Genomic DNA, 25,513 nt, shown 5'->3' with positions numbered 1-25,513 from the left:
ACACACATAAGAAGATAGAGAAGAAAAGATAGTTGTAAAAATGGTTCATTCTTGCGCTTCTTCTGCATGACGGAACTGAACGTGGGGCTGTTCCCCCCTGACAAGGAATGAATGACTTGCTCCCTCCGACCCGCCCCCGGATAGAAACCTTTCAAGCGTCGGCACGATCAGGATTCTGTCCTCTCCGGCGACAAAGTGTCCGTAGAAGGTTGACTTCATCAATTGGACGAACAGTCTGTCCCCGATAATGGCTTTCGTTAGCTTCATGAGCTGCTCGCGGGGTTCGGATCGGGATTATGTGCGGATATTGACGCGACCCGGAGATTTCGGAGCGAACCAAAAAAAGAGAGAAAATAAAGAAACGAAAAAAAGAGGCAGAAAAGGAGAATATCAATATAAACGGGAACATTTGCTGTCTATGTACCTTTCGAGTGTCGGGGTAATTTTGACTTGATCTTCACCAGCCACAAAATGACCGTAGAATGTGTACTTCATTATCAGGACGAACAGTTTCTCGCCTAGGATGGTGCGTGCTAATTTCATCAGCTGGTTTTGGGTGTTTTGTAGTATTTCCAATTGTTTTTTTTCGTGATTTTGTTTTTGTTTGCATTCACACAGACGAATCAAGCGACAGTTTGGTTTTCGGACAATATGTTGCGAATTTTGACAAAGTTTCATCCAATTAAGAGCAGTCATGTTCGAAAAAGAGATAAAGAAGAATAACACTAGCGGTTAGTTACATTGCATATTTGTTTTTTTTTCTTTCATATGTTCAGGTTATTTAATGTTTTCATGCTCAGCGTTGATTCCAAAATAAAATGTGAGTGGCAATGGAAAGGATCAAGCAATCAGCAATCGACCAAGTCATTAAGTCTATGTCATTCATCTTTTTTCAGGGTCAGACGAAAATGTGTCAAATGATAAAAATATAGCAATGAGTGGCGACAAAAACCGGTTCATTCTAACCAATAACAACCAAATTGTATCGGGACTGGCTTAGAACAAACCAGCATCCCTAGTTTGTGATAGGAGACAATGAGTTATTAACGGTCAAAGCATGTCAAACAATCAAGTGGATAGCAAAAAGTGGCAATCAAAACCGACTCGTGTTATTTCGCAAGCTGAACCAATTTATTTCGGCTGTGGTTAAAACAAACCAGCATCCCTAGACGAAGCTCGACGGGAAAAATAACTTGCGTCAGCCATATGATATTTAAATTAATTGATTTAAGTTCATCCTGTGTTCAACAATAAAACATTCCAGTTCAAACTAAATTCTTCCAATAGTTCACACTGTCTAGCCAAACATAGAAATGTTAACTTGTTGAATCCAGTTTTTTGATTATGTACTACAGTGAATTAGTAACTTTTTTGCATATTGAATAAAAGGATCAATGAACTCACCAGTAACAATAAGAAATGATTTCGTATCTGGAAGCGAAACGCTTTAAATAGGGATTTTTTTTACTGAAATCTGTTATTGACTACTTTATATTTAGCTTTATAATTACCAAACAAATAGAGAAAATAAGAGTAGGTTTTCTATAAGCAAAGAAATACTAATATACACCGTTAGCCATAAATTAAAAATTCTTTTCATTAGTTTTGAAATATTAGCGACCAGGCGTTGAATTTCTCATGGAACTGCGAATCCCCGTGAATCACGTCGATGGAAATAACGCTTTCTGCTTACATTGCACGCTTTACAATGGTCCAGAATTTAGAAGAAATTTCAACTTTTTACTAACACTAAATTACTTGAACGAAGTAAAGGAGAGTTGTTTTCAGGCACATCTTTTCGTTTAAATAGGAACTATTATGGTTCTAATTATCGCAAAATCTAGAATTGAATAATTTAACGAGATAGAATATTTATGAGATAGAGTTTGATTACCTTCAATGACATTATAGAACAGAATATTTTAGATAAATCTGCTGAACACATATTTTCCATTCCACATTAAATACCAATAGTAAGCTTTTTCATAATTATCTTCGATTAGGGCACTTAAGATTGAATACAGTTAAGACAGAAAGTTAAGTCACAGTGACTTTACGCTTGTCCGGGCATACCGCAGACTCAGGCGATTCGCATTTAATGCCAAAATATCCTACCTCCTGCGTGTAGAAGACAAAAGGTTAAGTCGCCGGGAAACTCTAAGCTTGCTCATATAACCCTATTCCATGCTTTTCTAAACTTTCATCCTTAAACTCCTTGCTCTTTCTTGAGTACTATGGCTCTTAATATTGAAAAATATTTCACACCTTCTAGTCCCTTGCTAATGTGTATGGAGTGCACATCAATCGCCCTTCCGGTATTCTACAATGTCTACAATAGTTATTAGAGAGGCGTTTCGAGTTCCTCTTATCAGAATCCGACATTAACTTAGTGACAGGACTAAGCTAGCGCCGGATTTTGCCTTTCTCATACAGAAAGGTTATGCAATCGCTCAAAAAATCGTAAACGTAATCCCGGCCCGGAGGGCCGAATGTCATATGCCATTCAACTCAGTTCGTCGAGATCGAAAAATGTCTGTTTGTGTGTGTATGTGGAAAAAAATGTCACCTCTGTTTCTCAGAGATGGCTGGACCGATTTGCACAAACTTAGTCTCAAATGAAAGGTACAAACTCCCCACAGGCTGCTATTGAATTTTTTATTGATTGGACATCCGGAGTTACGGGTTGAAGAGTGCGACCACACAGCAAATTCCCATATAAACTGAAATGAAAAATTCTCAAAAGGGGGAGTAAGGGAAAATTTCAAAATCGAATTTGCATTTTTGATGCCAAATGACTTTAAAATGCATCAAACGTTGAGATTTGATGAAATCTCGAAAAAAAAAATTGTTTGACAAAAATTGACTTTTTTGGACTTTGCCACATTTTTGCCTTTCTCATATAGAAAGGTTATGCAATCGCTCTAAAAATCGTCAACCTAATCCCTATTTTTTACCTTTAAAGGCTCAGGTAGGAGTATGCAATAAGGGGTTGCTACTTTAAAATAAAAACTAGTTTAAAACTTCTTCACAAGTTGAATATTTTCGGCAGGATACAGACCCCCCGGATCGTTCTCCTTAATCCGCCGCTAGTTTCAAGCGATGTTTCAGTGTCGATAGATAGTATCTCAAGATCTTGACTATCGATCCATTGTATGTATGTGCAAGTCGTACTGAATATGTAATATACATTTCCATCATTGTATTGAACATAACCAGCCATGGAATCGTAGTTTGGACAAATGAGAAAGGCACAATTCTCGACAAACATATGATTACGGCCTAAAAGCCAACTGTCAAAATCCACTTTGAATAGAAATTCCAGACAAACCGTTACTAGTCGAACACAGTTCACAACAGTTTATGAAAGAGAAAACTTTTCTCTTTCGTTTATTATCAACATCTGTGATTTGCGTGTAACGGTTTGTCCGGAATTTCCATTCAAAGTGGATTTTGACAGTTGGCTTTTAGGCCGTAATCATATGTTTGTCGAGAATTGCACCACTAGGTGGATTAGAACAGGTTTTATTTTTTTATTTAGTTCGAAACAAGTTTCTAAGGAGTCGATGTTTTATGAAATATCTGGAGACGAAATTGTGCCTAATGAGGTAAAAAAATTACATCACGAAAAAAAATTGTTCCCAAAATCGTGAATAAAGTACCATGAATTTTGAAACAATCACGTTTTTACGTTACGAAAACAGGACCATGAACAAAAATCATGGTTTTTATAATTATGTTCAATTTCCCTCCAGTAACGCCCGCATAACGCTTTCATTAGTGGAAATATTTGTTTTTCCTTTGTGATCTTCAGTCACGGTTTCCGCCAAGTAATTTCTAATTCGATTCTCAGTATGCGAACCAGTTTACAACTTTATGAACATTATTCATAAAACCAAAGCTTGACTCATGATTTTTTCATAGATATAGAAACCTGAGTACACAAAATCAAAACATTCTGGTTATTTTTTCATGAACTATTTCCCGAAATTAGGAATTTAATTCATGAATCTATTTAATCTTCGTGAACAAATTCATGATCCCTAATATATTTGTCACGATCCAATATCCGTGCTCGTGAAATAGTTCATTAAATATTATTCATGTATTCGTGAACCGGTTCATGATACCTAGTATAATAGTCACAACTTATCATTCGTTTTCGTGAAAAAAATCACAAAATCATAAAATATTATTCACGGAATTCGTGGAATCATTTTTGTTCCATGCACTTTTTCATGAAAAACCCAGCTGCTAGCGACCAGTAATACGAGCAGTAGATATAGAAACAACTATTAGGACCTCGAACATCGTTACTCATTTGAACAGGTTCATTGTGACGTCAGGACGGAAAATGAAAACTACTGAGAATCTCTAATAGTATGCGTGACATAGTTCACAGAACCAGATATCGCGAATGAGTCTTATTTTAATGATCCCGTTCATATTGTCACGTTACACTGAGGAGTAACTGAAGTCGAATCCTGGCCAAAACTATTTATTGCGGCTATTGCTGTTATTATGCCTTAATATGAACTAAAAATAGTAAATAACTAGTTTTTGGGACAATTTGGCATCTATCCACCTACCAGTGCAGAGGTCATTTTTCTAGATCCTCCCGAATACTAGTATTTTCGAGGTCATCTTTGTGAATACATTTGTTTTTCCCGATGCATGAACAATTGGTCAGTGGAAAAAGGAGAAAAAAAGGGATACCTGTGCACATCTTCATAGATATACATTTTGCCAAACATAGTATTTGGCCCTACAGTATTTTGGTGTACCTCAAATTAGTGGAAATATCAATATTTTCAAATCGCTTGGGATTTGTGGATCGCAAAAGATCGGAAGAGATTGAATGTTTTTCGGACAGCCGGAATCTTGTTTTGTAATGTTGTTTCAGCAACTTTGCCGGATCTTGCCGTATAATGTAACTTTTTTATCATTCAAATTTGGAATAAAAAGTTTAAAAAGGGTGATTCTAAAGCTGGTCCAATTCACAGAAACACTACTATTTTCGGTTATTTTTAAGCTGAGACTACACAAATAGTTGTGTTCAATTACGTTTGTTATAATATTGTCTTATTTAATACAGTCATCATCATTAGAAAGCGATTTTGCTGAATATATAATAAAAAATGATTAAAAACCCATTAAAATATCACCATTTTGCATCCATGCAAAAAATCTTTAGCAAATTTTGGCAAACTCTTTATTTTGTCACAATATGCAGTATGCTTTTAGGTATTTTAAAAAATATAAATAAATAAAAAATCGAAATTTTTTTTTTTGTTATTGGCCAAGAATTTGTTCTAGTTACTCCTCTGTGCGTTATTCTGAGTAAAAAAACCGTTAGTGACCAAAAAATAACAGATTACAATAAAACGAAAAGAAGTTACGAGTACCATGACAAAACTGCTGATATAACGAACATTAGTTACATTACTCTTTGAAAGTTAGCTCTAAAATAAAATATCATGATAACATGAACATAAATTACGAAAATCGTGACTAAGATCCTGAAATCATGAACACAAATCACACAACTAGTGACAAAAATATCTAAAATCGAGACTACGATCCTGAAATCATGAACATGAATTGCTCTATTCATGACTATAATATCACGATAACAAACTAGTGAAAAAAATATTTAAAATTGCGACAATGATCCTGAAATGATGAACATGAATCACTCTATCCATGACTAAAATATCACGATAACGTGAATAGAAATTCCGAAAATCGCGACCAAGATCTTGAACTCATGAACTTTAATCCCGCTAACGTCATGAGAATTCACAAGAATCGCGATTAAGCTCTTGGAATCATGAGCAACGTTTGACTGTCGACTGTGTCTTCCCAAATCATGAACAAGAATCACAACAAAAACTAAACATGTCCTGGCAATAACAACAGTAACCCAATCAAACATTCTAATGTAACGCTATGTATATAGTCGGGGCGAACTGGTATTTAGAAAACACAAATAGTTTCACGAATACGAGGTTTATTATTCATAATTTCAGGAACTTGGTCGCGGTTTTCGTAAATCGTTCAGTTCACGAAATTGTGATCTTTTGTTCATGAACAGATTTTTTTCCGTGCGGACTATATGTGATCGCACCAGTTTATTTCATATCACCAAACACATAATTTACGGCGCTCAGCGTGCTTTCTACTTCTGTCCGAGCAACCAATATTCATAAGTTTCATAATATCAGCTTGAGCTTGATTCCTAACTTTCATAATATCAGATTTATAAACTCTTAATATTCGACATATTAACATTGTATTAGATCGATCGATAGTGATTTTATATCATTATTTTCTGGTAGGATTTATCCAAAGCTCAAATTTTGGCAACAAAAGCACAATTTTTGCTACATATTCCGATGGTTACACAATATTTAACCGTTTCATGCCCAACTTTTTTCTAGTGCATGTAGGGTTTCAAAACCATTGTATCATCTTAAAAACGGTGGAATCAAGAAACACGGAAAGCCTTTTTACATAAAGATAGTTGCTTCCCTCGCAGTGCTGGAAGCTGCATAATTTTTACCTTCCAATGCTCAATACAATTCCATTGGGATATTTATAATAGTCCAATTGCGTGGAAAACGTAGCTAAAGACAATATAAATTGGTGAGTTTTATCAATTTTTAATAATATTGCAACATAACAAAAATATACGAAAAATTCATCTTCCGTTGTCAACGTAAACTGTCCCTGGCAGCACTGCTCCATCGGAATCCAATTAGACTAATTGAAATAAATTCAGTTATATAGCTGATCCTTGTAACTGATAATACTCAAATGAAAGGCAATAGTCACATTTATTAGCCTTACTTGTCTCAATCAGAAGTTATAGCTGTTTAAAAACGTTGTTGTTTACAAATAACATAGGCAGGAAGGGTTAAATATTGAGATATTTAAAAACATGTTTTTAACAAAATTGAGTAGTCGAAGTACCGCCATATATTCCTGTACTGATATTAGTTCGGTATTCAAATAGAAATATGAAAATTAATATGAAGTGTGATATATTCCTAGAGCTGTATTCTTTTTGCAAGCATAATAAAAAAAGTAATCGAGAATAAACAATTATACCTCATATTTGGTATGTGGAATCCATTACCATTCAATTGATCCAAAAATATTAATGTCGGCTTGAATATGCAGCAAAAATGCTTGTCAAGTAGGGTGTCCCAAAATGACATCATGTTAAAAAAGTCATCGGGCTCACTTCTTAAATCAAAGGTTAGGGTATTAGGACCACTTTCACTTTGAACTGTCTTAGATTTTTTTCAGCAATTTTTTTTTTCTGGAGATCCAAACGGAGAAGTTTGGTTAGTTAGTTTGTACAAATTTTGAATTATAAGAGCGGCAGAGCCATTAAAACTTAGTAAAAAGTGAAATTTTTGGTGTTTTTCAGTATTTTTTCTTCAAAACTAGGTATCTACAAAATTTTAAAAGTACAGAAAATACTTTATATAGTTGAGCCAAATTCAGGGGTGTAATTTTGCTGAAGAAAGTGTATAGCTATGGCTAATGGGGTATGAGTTATTTAAATTTTTTGTTAGGGGTATGAGTTAGTAAAGTTTTAATGGCTCTGCTGCTCTTATAATTCAAAATTTGTGCAAACTAACTAACCAAACTTCTCCGTTGGGATCTCCAGAAAAATAAAAAATGCTGAAAAAAATCTAAGACAGTTCAGGACCACTTCAACAGGCATAAATTTGAAATTTTATCCAAAATCGGCCCATTTTTCAAAAAAATCGAAATTCGCTACCAGTAGGAAGCGTTTTAGCAAACTCACACCGAAGAAGAAAGTGGTCCTAATACCCTAACCTTTGATTTAAGAAGTGAGCCCGATGACTTTTTTAACATGATATCATTTTGGAACACCCTATTGTCTAGGCGATTAGTCTGCCGCCATATTTATCGGTCTTCAAGGTCGGCGCAGTTAACGGTCAAATCAGAACGATAAACAAGATAGCAAAAAGGAGTGGCAAAAAGGCAGCTCGCGTGATTTCACCAGTGCGCAGAGCTATAAAGTTCAATTTATTTCTGGGACAAAACCGGCACACTAGATTCGATGGAAGTTTTCGTATGGAAGAAAATTACTATCGTCATCATTATGATATGAAAAAAAGCAAAGCTGTCAGACGCAGACTTCATGCATACTCATGCCGATTCGGACATTTGTTCATTCCCAACATTCCATTTGTTTGATAAATCAATTCCATTTTATGTAGTTGTATTTCGCTATCTTCTAGATAGTGGACACATCAGCCGGTCACGACCTTGAACCAATGATGCCAGCGGTCACGTAGGCGCTGCAGATTTCGGTGTCTCGATCAAAAATGATAGCAGAAGTTGTTGCTGGGATCACATATGTTTGGTTTAATTTGATAGATCGAAACAGGATACTTGATAATAACTAACATTTCATAACGTAAAAGCTCTCTAGAGTACAAAGATGAGAAATTTGTTATATGAACTTGTCCTGAAATTTACAGATCAATGGCGCCCTGGGAAGCTGTAGGTGTAACGAAATAATTGGCCACAATTTCGGCAATATTTCTAACTGATTTCCGGATGGATTTTATTATCTCAGACAGTGATGAAGCTTATACATAGAGCTGCATGAAGATGGAAACCAAATGTTCCATTCGAATCGAAAAAAATGATCTCAATCGATAAATGTTGCTTCAGCAAAAATATGCGGCATATAAAGTTTCAAAAGAGGAGCGATAAATTAATGTATGAAAGGACCAATGAAAAATATTGATTTTCAGGGGTTACGTTTTCATCGTTTAATCTATTATGGTAAAATCAACTAAGAAAGTCAATTTAATGAAAATATTTGAAGTCACTGGATATGTGACTTTTGAAAGAATGGTCTACCGTACATCAAAATATTAACCAGAATTTACAATAGTGTTAATAGCAAACTATGGTTAATTCTAAACAAAAATTATCACTTACATGGTGAATAAAGCAAGGAATATCATCATGCATTAACTACAGTGATGTTGTGGAATTATGCTTCACGAGTTATTCTGCCGGTTTACGGTTAGCAATTTTCAGCAAGAAAAATGAAATAACAGAGTATTGGGAACTTTACCTTAACTTACCGACAGCCGTCTTTATAATCGTTATTTCATTTACACATTTAATCATTGCTTAGATGTTGGAAAAGTATACAACAGTTTACGCGGCTATGAATAACAAACCTGTTTCAAGGTCCCTAAAACTAAAGCATCCTTTTGAACACAGGTCTAAATAAATAAGGCTATACTTAAGTGAGCATGTAATAGATAACTTTTGTTGGCCAGTTTAGAATTAATTATAGTTTGCTATTAACACTACTGTTAATGCACGGTAGATTGATCTTTCAAAAAGTGTCACATATCCAACAGAATTGTCGGTGACTTTCAGCCTTATCAGATAAATTGACCATTCCTCAGTTGATTTTACCATAGGAGATTGAACGATGAGAACGTGACCCCTAAAAATTACTACTTTTCATTTGTCATTTCATATACTGATTTATCGTAAATATTTTGTGCGCGGCACCTTTAGAGTTTTATAGCGTTTTCGTTTTTTCTTAATGCTAGTGGTGTAGTGCAGAGAAAGAGATAGACTGATTACACCCAAGTTTGAATGAGCGTAGCACCAACTACACCGGTGTAGTGCACAATCAAAAGCAAAAACGACATTATATGGCGCATATTTTTGCTGCATCAACAAAGTTAATATCCCGTGTATTTGAAAAGTTATGAACTATTTATGGTGAAAAATATTTCCTTTATAAAAATTATGTTTTTAAAAGAAATAACGCTCTCGTAGTTTGCTCACTGAAATATACCAAAATTTCGATTTTTGAGATTAAATTGACAGATTGAAAATCTATTTGCAATCTTCGCTTTATAGCGAACCATTTTTGTTTTAGAAATCGCTTGTAATTGTAAAAACAAAAGAGATAGAGACTTCATTGCTTCAGCAAAAGTGTGTTTACAAAAGCGTTTCAAAGCTCTTAAACGAAGCCATTGCGAAAAATCAATACATAAAAAACTATTAAATGAAAACCAATTTTTCAAGAGCCACCCTACCGTCACATGAACCATTGGTGATGGTAATATAGGTTATTCAGAAAAATTGCTTCAATTTACTTGTTTTAAAACTTTGTAGAAAATTATGGAGCTATATTTCACATATCTAAAATAATGTATACTTTGAACACCCTAGCCACAAGGACAACCTTAACCCCTTCATGCCCATGTTGTTTGTGGACAACAACGTTTTTAAACAGCTATAACTTTTGATTGAGGCAATATTTGTCTACAAAAACAAGTAAGGCTAATGAATGTGTCTATTGTCTTTCATTTGAGTATTAACAGTTACAAGAATCAGCTGTAGAACAAAAGTTATAGCGATTAGTCTGATTGGATTTCGATGGAACAATGCTGCCAGGGACAGTTTACGTTGACGACGGAAAATGATTTTTTCATATATCTTCGTTATGGTGCAATATTTTTGAAAACTGATAAAACTTTTCAATTTAGACTGTCTTTGGTTACGTTTTCCACGCAAGTGGACTATTTTAAATATTCTAGGAGAATTGGCTTGAGCATTGGAAGGTAAACATTGAACAACTTCTAGCACTGCGAGAGAAGTACCTTTCTTTATAAAAAAAAGGCTTTTTGTGTTTCTTGACCCCACTATTTATGCCCATGTTGTTCATGAACAACAACGTTTTTTATCAGCTATAACTTTCAATTTAGACAAGATCTGCTCACATGAACAAGTAAGGTTAATGAACGTGGCTATTACCATTCCTTTGAACACTAACAATTACAAGTATCAACTCTAGAACTGAAATGATTACAATTCAATATAAATTCTTGAAAAGGGCTAATAAGATTTTTGTAAACAAAATTATTTCGCTCATTATTCTGCTGCCGAGTTGAATTTCATGAAAAATACACGTTCCCAATGTTTTCTGTGTTAAAATTATAAAAATTAAGAGAAATTTGCAAAGCAAAAGTTTGTTTACAATTCTTATTAGCCCTATTCAAAAGTTGATATGGAATTAGTACTGCCAGGGACCGTTTACGTTGACGACGAAAAATGAAATTTTCATATATCTACGTTATTTTTCGATATGATTGAAAACTGATAAAGCCTATCAATTTAGACTGCTTTCGACTATGTTTCCATGCAATTTGACTATTCTATATCTCGACAAACCTATATAAGCTAAATGTCAAAATACACTTAGAGCAGAAATTCTGGAGAAATCGTAATTACCGAAGCACGGTGAATAACAGTCAACGTAAGAGAAAATTTCTCTTTTGTTTGCTGTGACGGTTGTGCTGGGCGATTAACAATTCGTCCGGAATTTCCCCCAAAGTGAATTTTGCCAGTTGGCTTTTGAGCCCTAATCATATGTTTGTCGAGATATATTCTAGGAGCATTGAGCATTGAAACGTTAAAACTTAGCTTCTAGTGTTTCTTGACTCCACCATTTTCAACGAAAAAAAGTTTCGAAACTACATTAGAGTGCCAAGAAAAAATGACCCCTATCGACCCACCCTTAGTCGATTCCTAGTCCCATCTTGAGTACTTTTTTTTTTATTCAAATCGTTTATTTGATAAGGCACGTTGCGTTAGCTTAAAGGTGCCAATTTTGTTTTGTTTTACATTTTAAATTGCTTAAAACTAGGGGATTACATATTGATTTTTTTAAAATGAAACTAAGGCGATTTTATAGCTGTCTTATATATCTACACAAGGGGATAATATTGTTTTCGTAAGATTAGGGGGGTCATTTAGTTTTTGTGGCAATATGGTTTGACATTTTTATCAGTGAGATTATTGGAGCAAATAATGTTTAATTAAGGGGGACAATTTTTTACGACTAACTTAAAACTAGGCATAACTAGAGGGCATGATTGAATTTTGTAAAGATTCGTAATTATAGTTATTTTTGTGGGTAGTAGAGTTGGGCAATTTCAACGAGATTATATAATATAATAGTTAAAACTAGAAGAGACAAGAAGAGCTAAATGCTTCGTGATGATATTGGGGGGGGGGGGGGGGGGGGGGGTAGGGGTGTTACTTCTGGGTATAAGAGTCAGGGGAGGGAGGGTAGACAAAGATGGCAGGGAGAGAAAATTATTTCAGTTTCAGGCATCGTGTGATCAACGGATGGATTACAAACTCGGGTGGCCTTCATCAGGGGAATCATGTACTGGGACGCCGGGTGGTCCTCCTCAAGATGGCAGGGGTTTTTCCAGACGATTTCGTAGTACGGCTCAGATGTGGATCGGCTACATTTCGAGTTAAGCGTGTTATGTTCGTGCCGTAGGTCCCGTGTTTGTTGGCTCATTCGATACAAATGGTTTGATACAGGTGGAAGAGCGTTCTGAGAATGATAAGGAGATAACAAGGGGCAGTTAGACTTGTATATTGATGGTTTTCACAAAGGTGTATATAAGGGACATATAGAGAACATCGCGGCTTGCCAGCACATCTCGAACCGGGACGTTGGTTGGTCTTCCTCGGGCCCGCAGGGTATCCATTAGCCGAGACCTAGCGGAACTGTACTCGGTGCACGCCCAGACAATGTGCTCGATGTCGTGATAGCCGTCGCCACAAGCGCAGATACCACTATCCACGAGCCCAATACGCCGGAGATGTGCATCCAGCGTGTAATGGTTTGCCATGAGTCGGGACATCACACGAATGAAGTCACGACCCACATCCATCCCCTTGAACCAAGGTTTCGTCGATACCTTAGGGATTATCGAATGTAGCCACCTTCCCAGCTCTCCACTGCTCCACGAAGTTTGCCAACTTTCGAGGGTTCTCTGATGAGTAATACTGAAAAATTCGCTGAAGCAAATTGGTCTTTCGTAAACGTCTCCTTCTAAGGCACCCACCTTAGCTAAGGAGTCTGCCTTCTCATTGCCCGGAATGGAGCAATGAGAAGGGACCCATACCAAGGTAATCTGGAAAGAGTTGTCAGATAAAGCACTCAGTAGCTCCCGTATTTTCCCCAAAAAATACGAGGAGTGCTTGCCTTGTTTCATCGAGCGAATAGCGTCAATGGAACTGAGGCTATCCGAAACGATGAAGTAATGGTCTGCGAGTAATGTTTCAATGACTCCAAGGGTATACTGAATGGCAGCTAGTTCTGCGGCGTAAACTGAAGCAGGGTCACTGAGTTTGTAGGAGGCGGTGAACTTTTGATTGAAAATACCGAAGCCAGTGGATCCTTCGAGGTTTGATCCGTCAGTATAAAACATCTTAGAACAGTCGACTTCTCGGAATTTATTATAAAAAATGTTTGGAATCACTTGAGGGCGTATGTGGTTCGGAATTCCACAGATATCGTCTTTCATGGATGTGTCGAAGAAAACAGTAGATTCAGAAGTATTTATGAAATGCACACGGTTGGGATTGTAAGAAGAAGGGTTAATATTCTGCGCCATGTAGTCAAAGTACAGGGACATGAAACGGGTCTGAGAATTGAGCTCAACAAGCCTTTCGAAATTTTCAATCACGACCGGGTTCAAGATATCGCATCGAATGAGCAATCGATATGAGAGTTCCCAAAATCGATTTTTCAACGGGAGAACGCCCGACAGCACTTCGAGACTCATCGTATGGGTCGACTGCATGCACCCTAAGGCGATACGCAAACAACGATACTGAATTCTTTCGAGTTTGATGAAATGTATGTTCGCGGCGGAGCGAAAGCAGAAGCATCCGTATTCCATTACCGACAGTATCGTTGTTTGATACAACCTAATTAGGTCTCCTGGGTGGGCACCCCACCATGTTCCAGTTATTGTACGAAGAAAGTTGATCCTTTGTTGGCATTTCTGTTTCAGATACCGAATATGGCATCCCCAAGTACCTTTCGAGTCGAACCAGACCCCTAGATATTTTACTGTGAAGACCTGAGCGATAGTTTGACCCATTAATAGAAGCTGTAGTTGTGCTGGTTCACGCTTCCTTGAAAATACAACTAGCTCAGTTTTCTCCGTGGAGAATTCGATACCCAGCTTAATAGCCCAAGCAGACAAATTGTCCAGGGTATTCTGTAATGGTCCTTGTAGATCGACAGCTTTGGGTCCCGTAACAGACACCACGCCATCGTCTGCAAGTTGCCTTAACGTGCAGGAATTGTCAAGACATTCATCAATGTCGTTGACATAGAAATTGTATAAAAGGGGGCTTAGACATGAGCCCTGGGGAAGGCCCATGTAGCTAAATCGTGATGTCGATAAGTCACCATGCGAAAAATGCATGTGCTTTTCCGACAACAAGTTTAGTAAAAAGTTGTTTAAAGTCGCTGAAAGACCATGCTGGTGCAGCTTCTCTGAAAGAATGTTGATCGAAACTGAATCAAAAGCCCCCTTAATATCTAGGAACACTGATGCCATCTGCTCTTTGCTAGCATAGGCCATTTGAATTTCAGTTGAGAGCAACGCAAGACAATCGTTCGTCCCTTTGCCTTTGCGAAAGCCAAATTGTGTATCTGACAGTAAGCCATTTGCTTCGACCCAATTGTCGAGGCGGGATAGGATCATTTTCTCGAACAACTTCCGGATACAGGATAGCATTGCGATCGGACGGTACGAATTGTGGTCGGAGGCTGGTTTTCCTGGTTTTTGGATGGCGATGACCTTCACTTGTCTCCAATCGAGTGGGACAATGTTAGCCTCGAGAAACTTATTAAATAAGTTCAACAAGCGTCTCTTGGCAGAGTCAGGCAGATTCTTCAACAAGTTGAATTTGATTCTGTCTGGCCCCGGAGCTTTATTGTTACACGACAAGAGAGCAAGTGAGAACTCCACCATCGAAAAAGGTGTTTCGTTCGCGCTATCGTGAGGAGACGCGGCGCGGTAAATCTTCTGTGCCGGGGCGGAATCCGGACAAACCTTCTTGGCGAAATCGAATATCCAACGGTTTGAATATTCCACGCTCTCATTAGTACTGTTTCGATTTCGCATACGTCGGGCTGTTCCCCAAAGAGTGCTCATCGATGTTTCTCTCGTTAATCCGTCGACGAACCGGCGCCAATAATCGCGTTTTTTGGCTTTCATCAAACTCTTCATTCGCTTGTCTAACGTCGCGTACTGTCGAAAACTGGCGGGTAACCCGTCGTTCCGGAAGATCTTAAACGCGGCGGCCTTCTCTGCGTACACGTCTGAGCACTCTTTATCCCACCAGGGATTGGGAGAACGTTTTTGTATGTTCGCGCCGGGTACTGGCCTAGTCTGAGCTTGATTCGCGCTGTCGAGAATCAAGCCAGCCAAAAAGCTGTACTCTTCCTCCGGAGGAAGTTCTTGGGTAGATTCGATGTTGTCGGATATCGCGGCAGCATAGCTCTTCCAATCGATATTTCGTGTGAGGTCATACGAAATATTGATTGATTTCAATGGCCTTGAACCGTTATTGATTGAGACTACAATCGGCAGATGGTCGCTGCCGTGGGGATCAGGAATTACCTTCCACGTGCAATTTAACCGCAGCGATGTTGAGCAAAGGGACAAGTCTAAGGCGCTCGGGCGCGCTGGAGGAGCAGGAATCCGTGTCATTTCACCCGTGTTTAAAATTGTCAAATTGAAGTTATCGCAAAGATCCTGAATTAAGGAAGACCGGTTATCATCATAGAGGCAACCCCATGCTGTACCGTGAGAGTTAAAGTCTCCTAAAACTAGTCGCGGTGCTGGCAGGGATTCTAAGATGTCTTGTAGCCGTCGGTGCCCAACCGCGGTGTTGGGGGGAATATATATGGAAGCTATGCAAAGGCTTTTGCCTTTGGTTGTTACTTGACAAGCGACAACTTCAATACCTGTTATCGAGGGAAGGTTAATTCTGTAGAAGGAATAGCACTTTTTGATCCCCAAAAGCACTCCTCCATAAGGGGGTGTCTCGATCCAGGCGAATAATATTAAAGTCGTGGAAGTTGAGTTCTATGTCGGAAGTTAACCAAGTTTCACATAATGCAAATGCATCGCAACTCAAATTATTTATTAAAATTTTGAAGGAATCGATTTTCGGGATGATACTTCTGCAATTCCACTGTAGAACAGTGATCAAATCCGTGACCTCGTTCGATGAGTTAGCCATCGAAGGATACAATCGCTGAGAGGAGGGGCCATTTAGCAGTCAACTGCTTCAAAAATGTTCTCACTGTAGGGAGAAAAGCTAACATAAGACTTTTATTAGGATCAGTAATATTGAAAGTTTTTATTATCCAGTCCACTATGTCCGAGAGTTTTATAATTCCAGTGCTGTGATTACTCTCGAACTGAAACAAAGGAACACTTGGGATTTTTGATGTTCCTGGAAGTGCTGGGAACTCCTTCTCTGAGCTTAATCCTCCGAGACCAGGAGCTAATTGCTTCGGTTTGGTTGCAACACTTCCAATAGATGTGACTTTCGGAGCCCCCTCAAGGGACACCTTCTGGCCTTTACAAGGAACTTTACGAGAGGAAGTGTTCCTCCTCTTCCTATAAATTCTAGGCACCCTAGTAGATGTTCCCTCTTGTGGGTTACCAGCCTCGCCCTCGTCAGGAGGCAAGTGAGTATAGATGTTTGCTGAGGATGGTGGCGTAGCATTCTTTAAAATTTCTGCGAAAGAATGTTTGGATCGTCCCGCAAGGGAACGTTTCAGTTTATCCCCGCGTAGTTTGTACGCGGGACATGCCGAGATATCATGCAGACTCTCCGCACAGTAAGGACACTTTTCGGCTTGCCTACTGCACGAATCATCTAGATGATTCTCCCCGCATTTTCCACAGCGGGCCTTGTTGCTACAATGGGTGGCTGTGTGACCCAGTTGTTTACACTTTGTGCAATTCATGACCCGCGGCACAAACAGACGCACAGGCAGACGAACCTTGTGCAAGAGGACGAAATTTGGCAAAGCGGTACCAGCGAAGGTCACCCGATAAGAGTTTGATTGGGGGTACGTTTTTGAACCATCCCCCGCAACTACTACTGAGTGCAAACGTTTGCACTCAAGTATTTTAACTGGCTGAAGTAAGCGGTCTCTGAATCGGCCAACCCCGTACTTCAGCAGATCCTCGCACGTCAAACTCTCATCGGTTACGACGCCTTCGGATTGTACTCTTACAGCCGGAATATACACGTTATAATCCCGCGTAAAGTGCTCACAGCAAGCAATATCGTTTGCCTGCTTTGAGTTGGCTAGCAACACCCTTATCTTGTCCGAGCGGACCTTTGAAATTTCGGTCACAGCCGAGAACCGTTCCGTCAGGTCTCTAGAAATCTGAAGAAGATTCAGTGATTTAGTCTTGGGCCGAAAGAAGACCACAAATGGACCAGTTGAGAGTTCTGGATAGCATTTGGGCCGGGGGGGAGCCTTAGAAGTTGAACCCGATTCAACTTCCATTTGACCATCCGGAGAGGGAACCATAGAAAACGTCAACGCACGGGGTCAGCGCCCGCGCAGACGGAAGAAAGCAATAAATGTGTTACAAAAGACAAAAACCACTTAGCTTTAAACTGGTGTCCAACGACGAACCGATCCAGCTTATACAGCTGGCTATTGTTTAATCCTCACACGCGAACAAAAGACTGAGGACCGAACCGAACTGGCAACATAACCTTGAATGCGGATTAAAACTATTCTTTATCCCCTCACACAGCACTACGGACTAGAAAAAACAACCTCTGTCTCGATGGAGAGCTCGAAAACGAATGATCTTGAGTACTTACTTCAAATTGGAAGCAAATCGGACAAGTTTAGCTACCGGACCAACGTGTCTGAAGTTTGTATGGGATTTACCGACAATTTACATGGAGAAAACCCACTAGCTCGCATTTGCGCCGCTAGGTGGCACTGTATGCATCGTATTACCACTGCAAGTGAAAATAAATAATTAAAAGAAACCTATTTTAATCCACCTAGCGGTGCAATTGTGCCTTTCTCAATTATGAATCACGAGAATGTGTGCGTTGTTTATATTCATTAAAAGAGTTCGAGTTCTAAAATTTTGAAAAAAACAGCCACGGTAATATTGAACTGAAAAAAGGTGCAAAATCGGCAAAGTCCCAAAAAGTCGATTTTTACAAAAAAAAAATTTTTCGAGATAACATAAAATCTCGACGTTTCATGCATTTTAAAGATGTTTGGCATCAAAAATTCGAATTCGATTTCTGAAATTTCATGGGGTCCCCCCTTTGAAAAAAAAAAATTGAGTCCTGGCTTATATGGGAATTTCATATGTGACCGGACGATTTAGTCTATATTTCCGGACCCATATAAGCGATCCGTACGAAATTTTATAGACATCTGTGGGGATATTATAGCTATCATTTGGAACTAAGTTTGTGAAAATCGGCCCAACCATTTCAGGGAAACTGATGGGAGTTCGTAAATTTTGAAAGATGGCCGCTTTTCCCGGGCACTTCCGGAACCGTCTATGGTGGTCAATGTAGTCAACGAAAGTTTGGTTGGCCGTCGGTGACCTAGAACAGCAAATTTAAGTTGTTTGAGAGACATTTTAGCGAAATTTTTACCTTTTTTGCTTTCATCGGAGTATCGGTTTGAATCACAATTTGCTATGTGATCGCACGCCACAACCTGTAACTCCGGAACCGGAAGTCGGATCGGGATGAAATTAAATAGCCATTTACGGGGACGCAATACCTTTCATTTGAGGCCAAGTTTAGTCGAATCGGTCTAGCCATCTCCGAGAAACCGATGTGACTGTTATTTTGAATTTAGATACTTCCGCCGGGGCTTCCGGAACCGAGGATGGTGGCCAATGTGGCCAAATAGACTTTGAATGGATGTTAGTGACCTAATACTACAAATCGAAGCAGTTGTGGTCATATTTTGGAAAATTTTTCACCTTTATACATTCATTGCAGAATTTATTAAAATCGACATTTTCTGCGTGTTCGTACTTATCACCCTGTAATTCCGGAACCGGAAGTCGGATCCATTAGAAATTCAATAGCAGCCTATGGGAACGTTGCACCTTTCATTTGAGACTAAGTTTGTCAAAATCGGTTCAGCCATCTCTGAGAAAAATGAGTGACATTTTTGGTCACATACACACACATACACACACATACATACATACACACATACATACACACACAGATATTTGCCGAACTCGACGAACTGAATCGAATGGTATATGTCACTCGGCCCTCCGGGCCTCCGTTAAAAAGTCGGTTTTCAGAGCAATTGCAATACCTTTCTATTGAGAAAGGCAATAATTCAATTGTCTATAACTTTGTCGAAGACTGCCAGTCAATCCGGCTTTGTTAATAGAAGTTATTAAATTTTTAGCGTAGTGATGTCTGAGTCAGTTTTGCATGGGGCCTAGCAGTGCATGGTTATGTATCAGTACTCGATTCTGACGAAGTAAACATTTTTGCGGGTATCTAGAACCGGCATACGCGGTCACTACTTCGGTTATTCATTAGTGATCTAAAACCGCAAGTAAACATTACTTTATACACTTTAATATGTATTGACTCGTTTTGACATAATAGAGGTACTAGTTAATATGGGAGTTTAGTGTGTGACCACACTCTTCAATATGTAACTCCTGAACCGAAGGATCGATCAATAAAAACTTCAATAGCAGCCGGTGGGAAGGTTACTCCTTTCATTCAGTCATGTTATAGTTATAGGCATATTCATTGCTCTAAAGAATTTAGTTGCATCAAAAGATTCTGGCCCTGATGGAATTCCACCATTATTTATGAAAAACCTGGCAACCGAGCTAACTGCTCCATTGTTCTGGCTGTTTAATATGCCTCCGTTGCAGTCTGGATAGTTCCCCAAAATACGGAAAAAAAATCTTTTTTATTACCTATATATAAACCTCGCAAAAAATCTGATCCACGTAATTATCATGGGATAGCCTTAATCTCCTGTACTCCGAAACTTTTCGAATCAATCATTAACGAAATTTTTTTTCATCAAATAAAAAACAGAAATTCTAACCTCCAGCATTGTTTCTTCAACATCTCAACAAACTGACTAGATTTATTAACTGATTGCAATGGACAATTGAAACTACGTGGAGGCACTTCACACAGAGTTTAGCAAAGCATAAGATCGCATTGACATCCCAATGTATCTTTATAATTTATAATTATATCTCTCCAACCGTCAGCATATGATTAAATTTAAAGGAAAGCAATCCAATCCAATTGAAATCACCTCAGGAGTTCCATAAAGCCATCATTTAGGCCTTCAATTGTTTATTTTATACGTGAACGACATCTCCTTCATTCTGAAAAAACTGAAAATATTAATCTTTGCGGACGATAAGAAAGTTTACTTGAAGATAAGAAACGCCGAGGATATTAATACATTTCAAAATTAAATACAAATTTCACGTGGTATCAAAAAAGACATCACTTCCTTACAAGTTTAATAACTTATTTTAACAAAGCCGGAAATTATCTTTCTTATTTTCACTTACAGTGATAATACGATGCATACAGTGCCAACTAGCGGCGAAAATGCGAGCTAGTGGGTTTTTTCTATGTAAATTGTCGGAAAATCCCATACAAATTTCAGGAATGTTTGTCCGGTAGCTAGACTTGTCCGATTTGCTTCAAATTTGATGCAAGTACTCCTGATGGGACTAGGAATCGACTCAGGGGTGGGCCGATAGGGGTCATTTTTTCCTGTCACTGTCAGTGTATATGTATAAAATATCTAGAATATTCCAAAACTCCCAACAATTTGTAGTTACGTTACAATTAGTACCCTGGAAACCAGTGTTAATAATGCTCGTTTGACACCTGCGGTGTCTCCCCCCAGTCTGATGGACGAATTGACCGTTGTTTCAAATAAAACTGCTATCTCAGGTTCGCAGCATAATCAAGTAGCAAAAGATGGATGGCGCACACTTGGTTCGAAAAGAGTGTGGCGCTCCGACTGGTCAGAATATGACTTACGTAAACAGCGTCGTATTAAACAACAAAAAGAGAAAGATAAAGCAGCAACGAGTAAAAAATCGAGAAGAAAACAGGGTAAAAGATACAGAAATATCAACACTAATAACAATAACAACTACAACAGCAAAGATAGCAAGTGCAATAAGAACAGGAACCGCAATAAGTACAACAATAACAATAATCACAACTACAACCAAAATAGAAACAACAACAATGGCAACAAAAACAACAGCTACAAGTCCAATAATATCACCAACAACTTCAATAGAAACAGGCACAACATAAGCAATAACGACCACAACGGAAACAGAAACAACAACATTAACAGCAGTAACAACAACAGCAAGAACAATAATCACAGAATAAGCAACTACAACAGAAACAGCAACTACAACAGAAATAACAACAACCACAACGAAAACAGAAACAGCAGTTACAGCAACAACAACAACAGAAACAGCATTTGCAATAGAAACAATAATGGTCTTAACAACAATCACCATAACAATCAACATAATTGTTCATCTTGCTCCTGTGAACGTTCGTATTTTCGCCAATTTTAACGCACTTCTCAGAGGCAGACCAGGACAAGCATGACGCAGCTGGTAACAGTGCAATAGTTTTAAACAATATTTTTACGAATAACGAACCACAACCAACTTCTTCGAAAGCCACTGAAATTTTGGTTTACTGTCAAAATTTTAATAGAATGAGGAGCGCCGTAAAGATGAACGAAATCCATAAGAATGTATTAGGCTCCTCATTTTCGATAATTCTAGGTACCGAAACAAGTTGAAATGGGGATGTAAAAAGTGAAGAGGTTTTTGGTAGTGACTATAATGTTTTTAGAGATGATCGTGATTTAAGACTAACCCAAAGAGGAGTTCTCATCGCAGTTTCATCTATATTTAATTCCGATCTTATTGTCTCACAAAAATTCAAAGAATTTGAACATGTATGGGTTAAAGCACATATCGCTGATGAAATCCACATTTTTGTCTCAGTGTCAAAAATGTCTTTAGATGGGAAAGAGGGTGAAACTTCGAAAGATATTTGCAATCTCTTCGCAACATTTTTTCAAGGAACTTATTCTAACTATTCAGACAATGATCGTGACTTTGAATATTTTTCTTATTTTCCTGATTATTCAAGGGATGTTGGTGTTAGTCACATTAATGTTCAAGATATCTTGTCTGGTCTCAATGATCTAGATGCCACTCAAGGCTCAGGACCTGATGGAATTCCACCTGCTTTCATGAAGAATTTAGCAACTGAGCTTACGTCACCTTTATTCTGGCTGTTCAATAAGTCACTAGAATCTGGTATTTTCCCAAAAGATTGGAAAAAATCTTTTTTAATACCTATTTATAAATCGGGTAAAAAATCTGATATTCGCAATTATCGTGGAATTGCCATTCTGTCTTGCTTTCCCAAACTTTTCGAATCCATCATAAATAGAACCATTTTCAACCAAGTCAAACATAAAATAATAAATTCACAACATGGGTTTTTTAAAGACCGTTCAACTAGTACAAACCTTTTAGAATTTGTTGATTACTCGTTAAATGCCATGGATAAAGGAAATCATATAGAAGCTCTTTACACTGACTTCAGCAAAGCTTTCGATAAGCTGGACATTCCCATGTTAATATTCAAACTTGAAAAATTGGGAATCGAGATGAGACTCCTCAATTGGATTAAGTCGTATTTAACAGATCGTCAGCAAATAGTAAAATTCTATGAGATGAAATCTGATATAATTAAAGTTACTTCGGGGGTTCCTCAAGGTTCACACTTAGGACCTCTTCTTTTCATTTTATATGTCAACGACATCTCTCTTATTTAAAAAAACATTAAAATTCTCATATATGCGGATGATATGTAGCTATTTTTAGAAATTAGAAATAATAATGACTATAAAGTTTTTCACAATGAAACACAAATCTTTTATACATGGTGTTGTAAATGTTTACTGGAATTAAATGTTAAAAAATGTAACCTCATGACTTTTAGCAGAAAACAAATCACGGATTCCGTGTCAATTACATTAGGTAATCAAACCGTTCAGAAATGGGATAAAATAAGAGATTTAGGAGTTATAAAAGTTATAAAAAATTAAAATTTGTGGAACATTACAACACAATAGTTCATAGACCTAGTAATATGCTTAATTTTATAAAACGCTTCGGATATCACTTTCAAGATCCTTACACAATTAAAACTGTTTCCGTAGCATATGTTCGGTCTATTTTAGAATATTGTAGTAGTGTTTGGTCACCATTCATAAAAAAACACGAAGTGAGAATTGAGTCAATCCAAAAACAGTTTCTATTATATGCACTACGCAAATTAAGATGGACAGTATTCCCTCTTCCATCTTATGAAGCACGTTGTATGTTGTTAGATATTCAAACATTGAAAGAACGTTGGGACTATGCTATGATCTCGTTTCTAAACGATATCGTCATGCAGCGTATTGACTCATCTTACATATTGTCAAAATTAAATTTATATGCTCCTGCTCGTCAATTACGCAAAAGAAATTTGTTCGCGATAGGTCATCACCGTACAGATTATGCTAAATTCGGACCACTAAACCAGATGATGGCTGTGTATAACGAGCATTGTGAAAGTATTGACTTTACCATGCCCCGAACAAGTTTAAAACAGTTTTCCAACTCTTTACGGCGTCATGGTACAGAGAAATAGTATACAGGATAGTATAGAAGCAATTAATATTTGTATAATGAAGTCTACAAATTGATTGACGAATAAATAAATAAATAAATTTTAAAAAAAGACACAAAATTCCGTCAAACTTTTCTTTGCTATTACGAAACACATTCACCTAATTTTTAATAAAGTTAATAAACAAAGATGTTTCTTCTTAAAGCAATAATGAAATGTTTGATGTTCAAGTGCCACGTTTGAAACATTCATAATAACGTGAAAAACATAACTGTAAGCCACAGTTCCCTATTCAACAGTTTGATGCTTTTTTTAAACATAGTGGTAGATTCAACATGTCAACAAGTCAACACGAAAATAATGTGTAATCCGCGGAAGAACATAACGTTCAGAAGGCTGGCTTCATTATTGCGCTATTTATTTTCTCTCGGATAGAGATAGAGACAAACCCAAACGCCCCGGTGCTGGTCATTTCACATGCTGACTGACATGTGTATACTTATTGATTAGTGTATGTCTACTTTCGCAATTTATCTAAGTGCATATACGGCACATGACAAACACACACACGGCATGTGATGTACGATTCTATAGATAGATATATTTAATAAATAACTGAAAATTTTATCCGTTCATTTGTAGCGTAATGGTAATTGTCTGGATGCCGCTGGCTTCACAGAACCGTTTATTTTCAATATTTCCTTTACCTGCCCTTGTGATACAATGTTCTAACACACGAGACTTTATCATATAGCATTATCTACTATAGCAGTTTAATGATTAAATGTGTTTGGAGCACGAATTAAGGTGCTTGACTGGTGTATTCCAGCTCACTTTTGTCGATGGAAATTGTGCATAAAAACAAATTCGTATTATTTTAGATTAACAAAACAAATTCAAATCCCACGAAATAGATGGATGGATGGATACAGGTTGCAAGATTAGTTGTAATAGGATAACGAAAGCAATTCAATATTCTATTTACATTTATCCGATACTCATTCAAAATAAAAACGCGAATTAAAGGAATAAGCCGATTGTAGACTCAAAATTCTTTTCAAGTTATTCTGGAGACTTCTGTTGCATCCTAACAAAATTTTGCATCTTTTTTTTCTAACTCTTATGTATATGTATGTTTTAAATTTTACCACAAAGTAATTAAGCTTGAAAAGCACAAAATGTCTCACGTGCTTCAAACTAACAACCGTGACGCAGTACAAATATTTGCGAAATGCGTAATAGAATAAACCGCGTGGTAATGTCACAGATTCCATTTTGAAATAAGGCTGGCATCATTTCAGTGACGAAGTACTAATTAATCAGATTTGTCGCTAGAATGCACTTAGGCAAACAAAAAAGCCTACGTTTCAGACCGCTAATAACTAGATGGTATCTACAGGGAAACATATGCAAACCAACAAAACGTATTACCTTAGTCTTATTCTTATTCCTGAGCAGCAACCTTGAACTTGTTCTTGTCCATGTTCAACAACAACAACAACAACAACAGACAAATGACGTGTTTAATGATCGGTTTATTACCCATTGCACTGCAGGAACAGCAATAACACTGCAATCATTCTCAGATTCGGTCTTTCTGGATGAACTACAGACATACAGCGGCTTCTCAGTGTGTACGTACATATATGTATGTATAGATCACCGACCACCTGCTAATGAGGATATCAAATTAACACCAAGCCGTCAATCAGATGAGATCGAGCGGTAGCAAACCGGTTTCAATATCGACTGTTGATGGTTGATTTTGTAATCAATTTGTCACTTGAATGTTAAAAAGTGTCACCTAGTTTGACACCGACGAAATGGATTGGAAATAGACTGATGCTGT

The 25,513-nt window shown here is 37.6% G+C and overlaps 1 protein-coding gene across 2 annotated transcripts in view; it reads right to left on the bottom strand.

The window, feature by feature from the left end:
• The window catches only part of LOC131683919 (proline dehydrogenase 1, mitochondrial), a 78,909-nt gene that overhangs the window by 31,186 nt on the left and 22,210 nt on the right, over positions 1-25,513 (bottom strand). The window contains exon 2 of one of the 2 annotated variants that reach the window (XM_058966330.1): positions 149-270. In XM_058966330.1, the coding sequence (XP_058822313.1) occupies positions 149-270 (122 nt within the window). Of the gene's footprint in view, positions 1-148; positions 271-424; positions 547-25,513 lie in introns of both variants that reach the window. The other variant, XM_058966329.1, reaches the window with a different exon arrangement.

This window comes from Topomyia yanbarensis, chromosome 2 (assembly GCF_030247195.1).
Source record: "Topomyia yanbarensis strain Yona2022 chromosome 2, ASM3024719v1, whole genome shotgun sequence".
NCBI lineage: Eukaryota > Metazoa > Arthropoda > Insecta > Diptera > Culicidae > Topomyia > Topomyia yanbarensis.
Note: the sequence above shows the minus strand (reverse complement) of the source record. Positions and strands in the feature narration are given on the sequence as shown.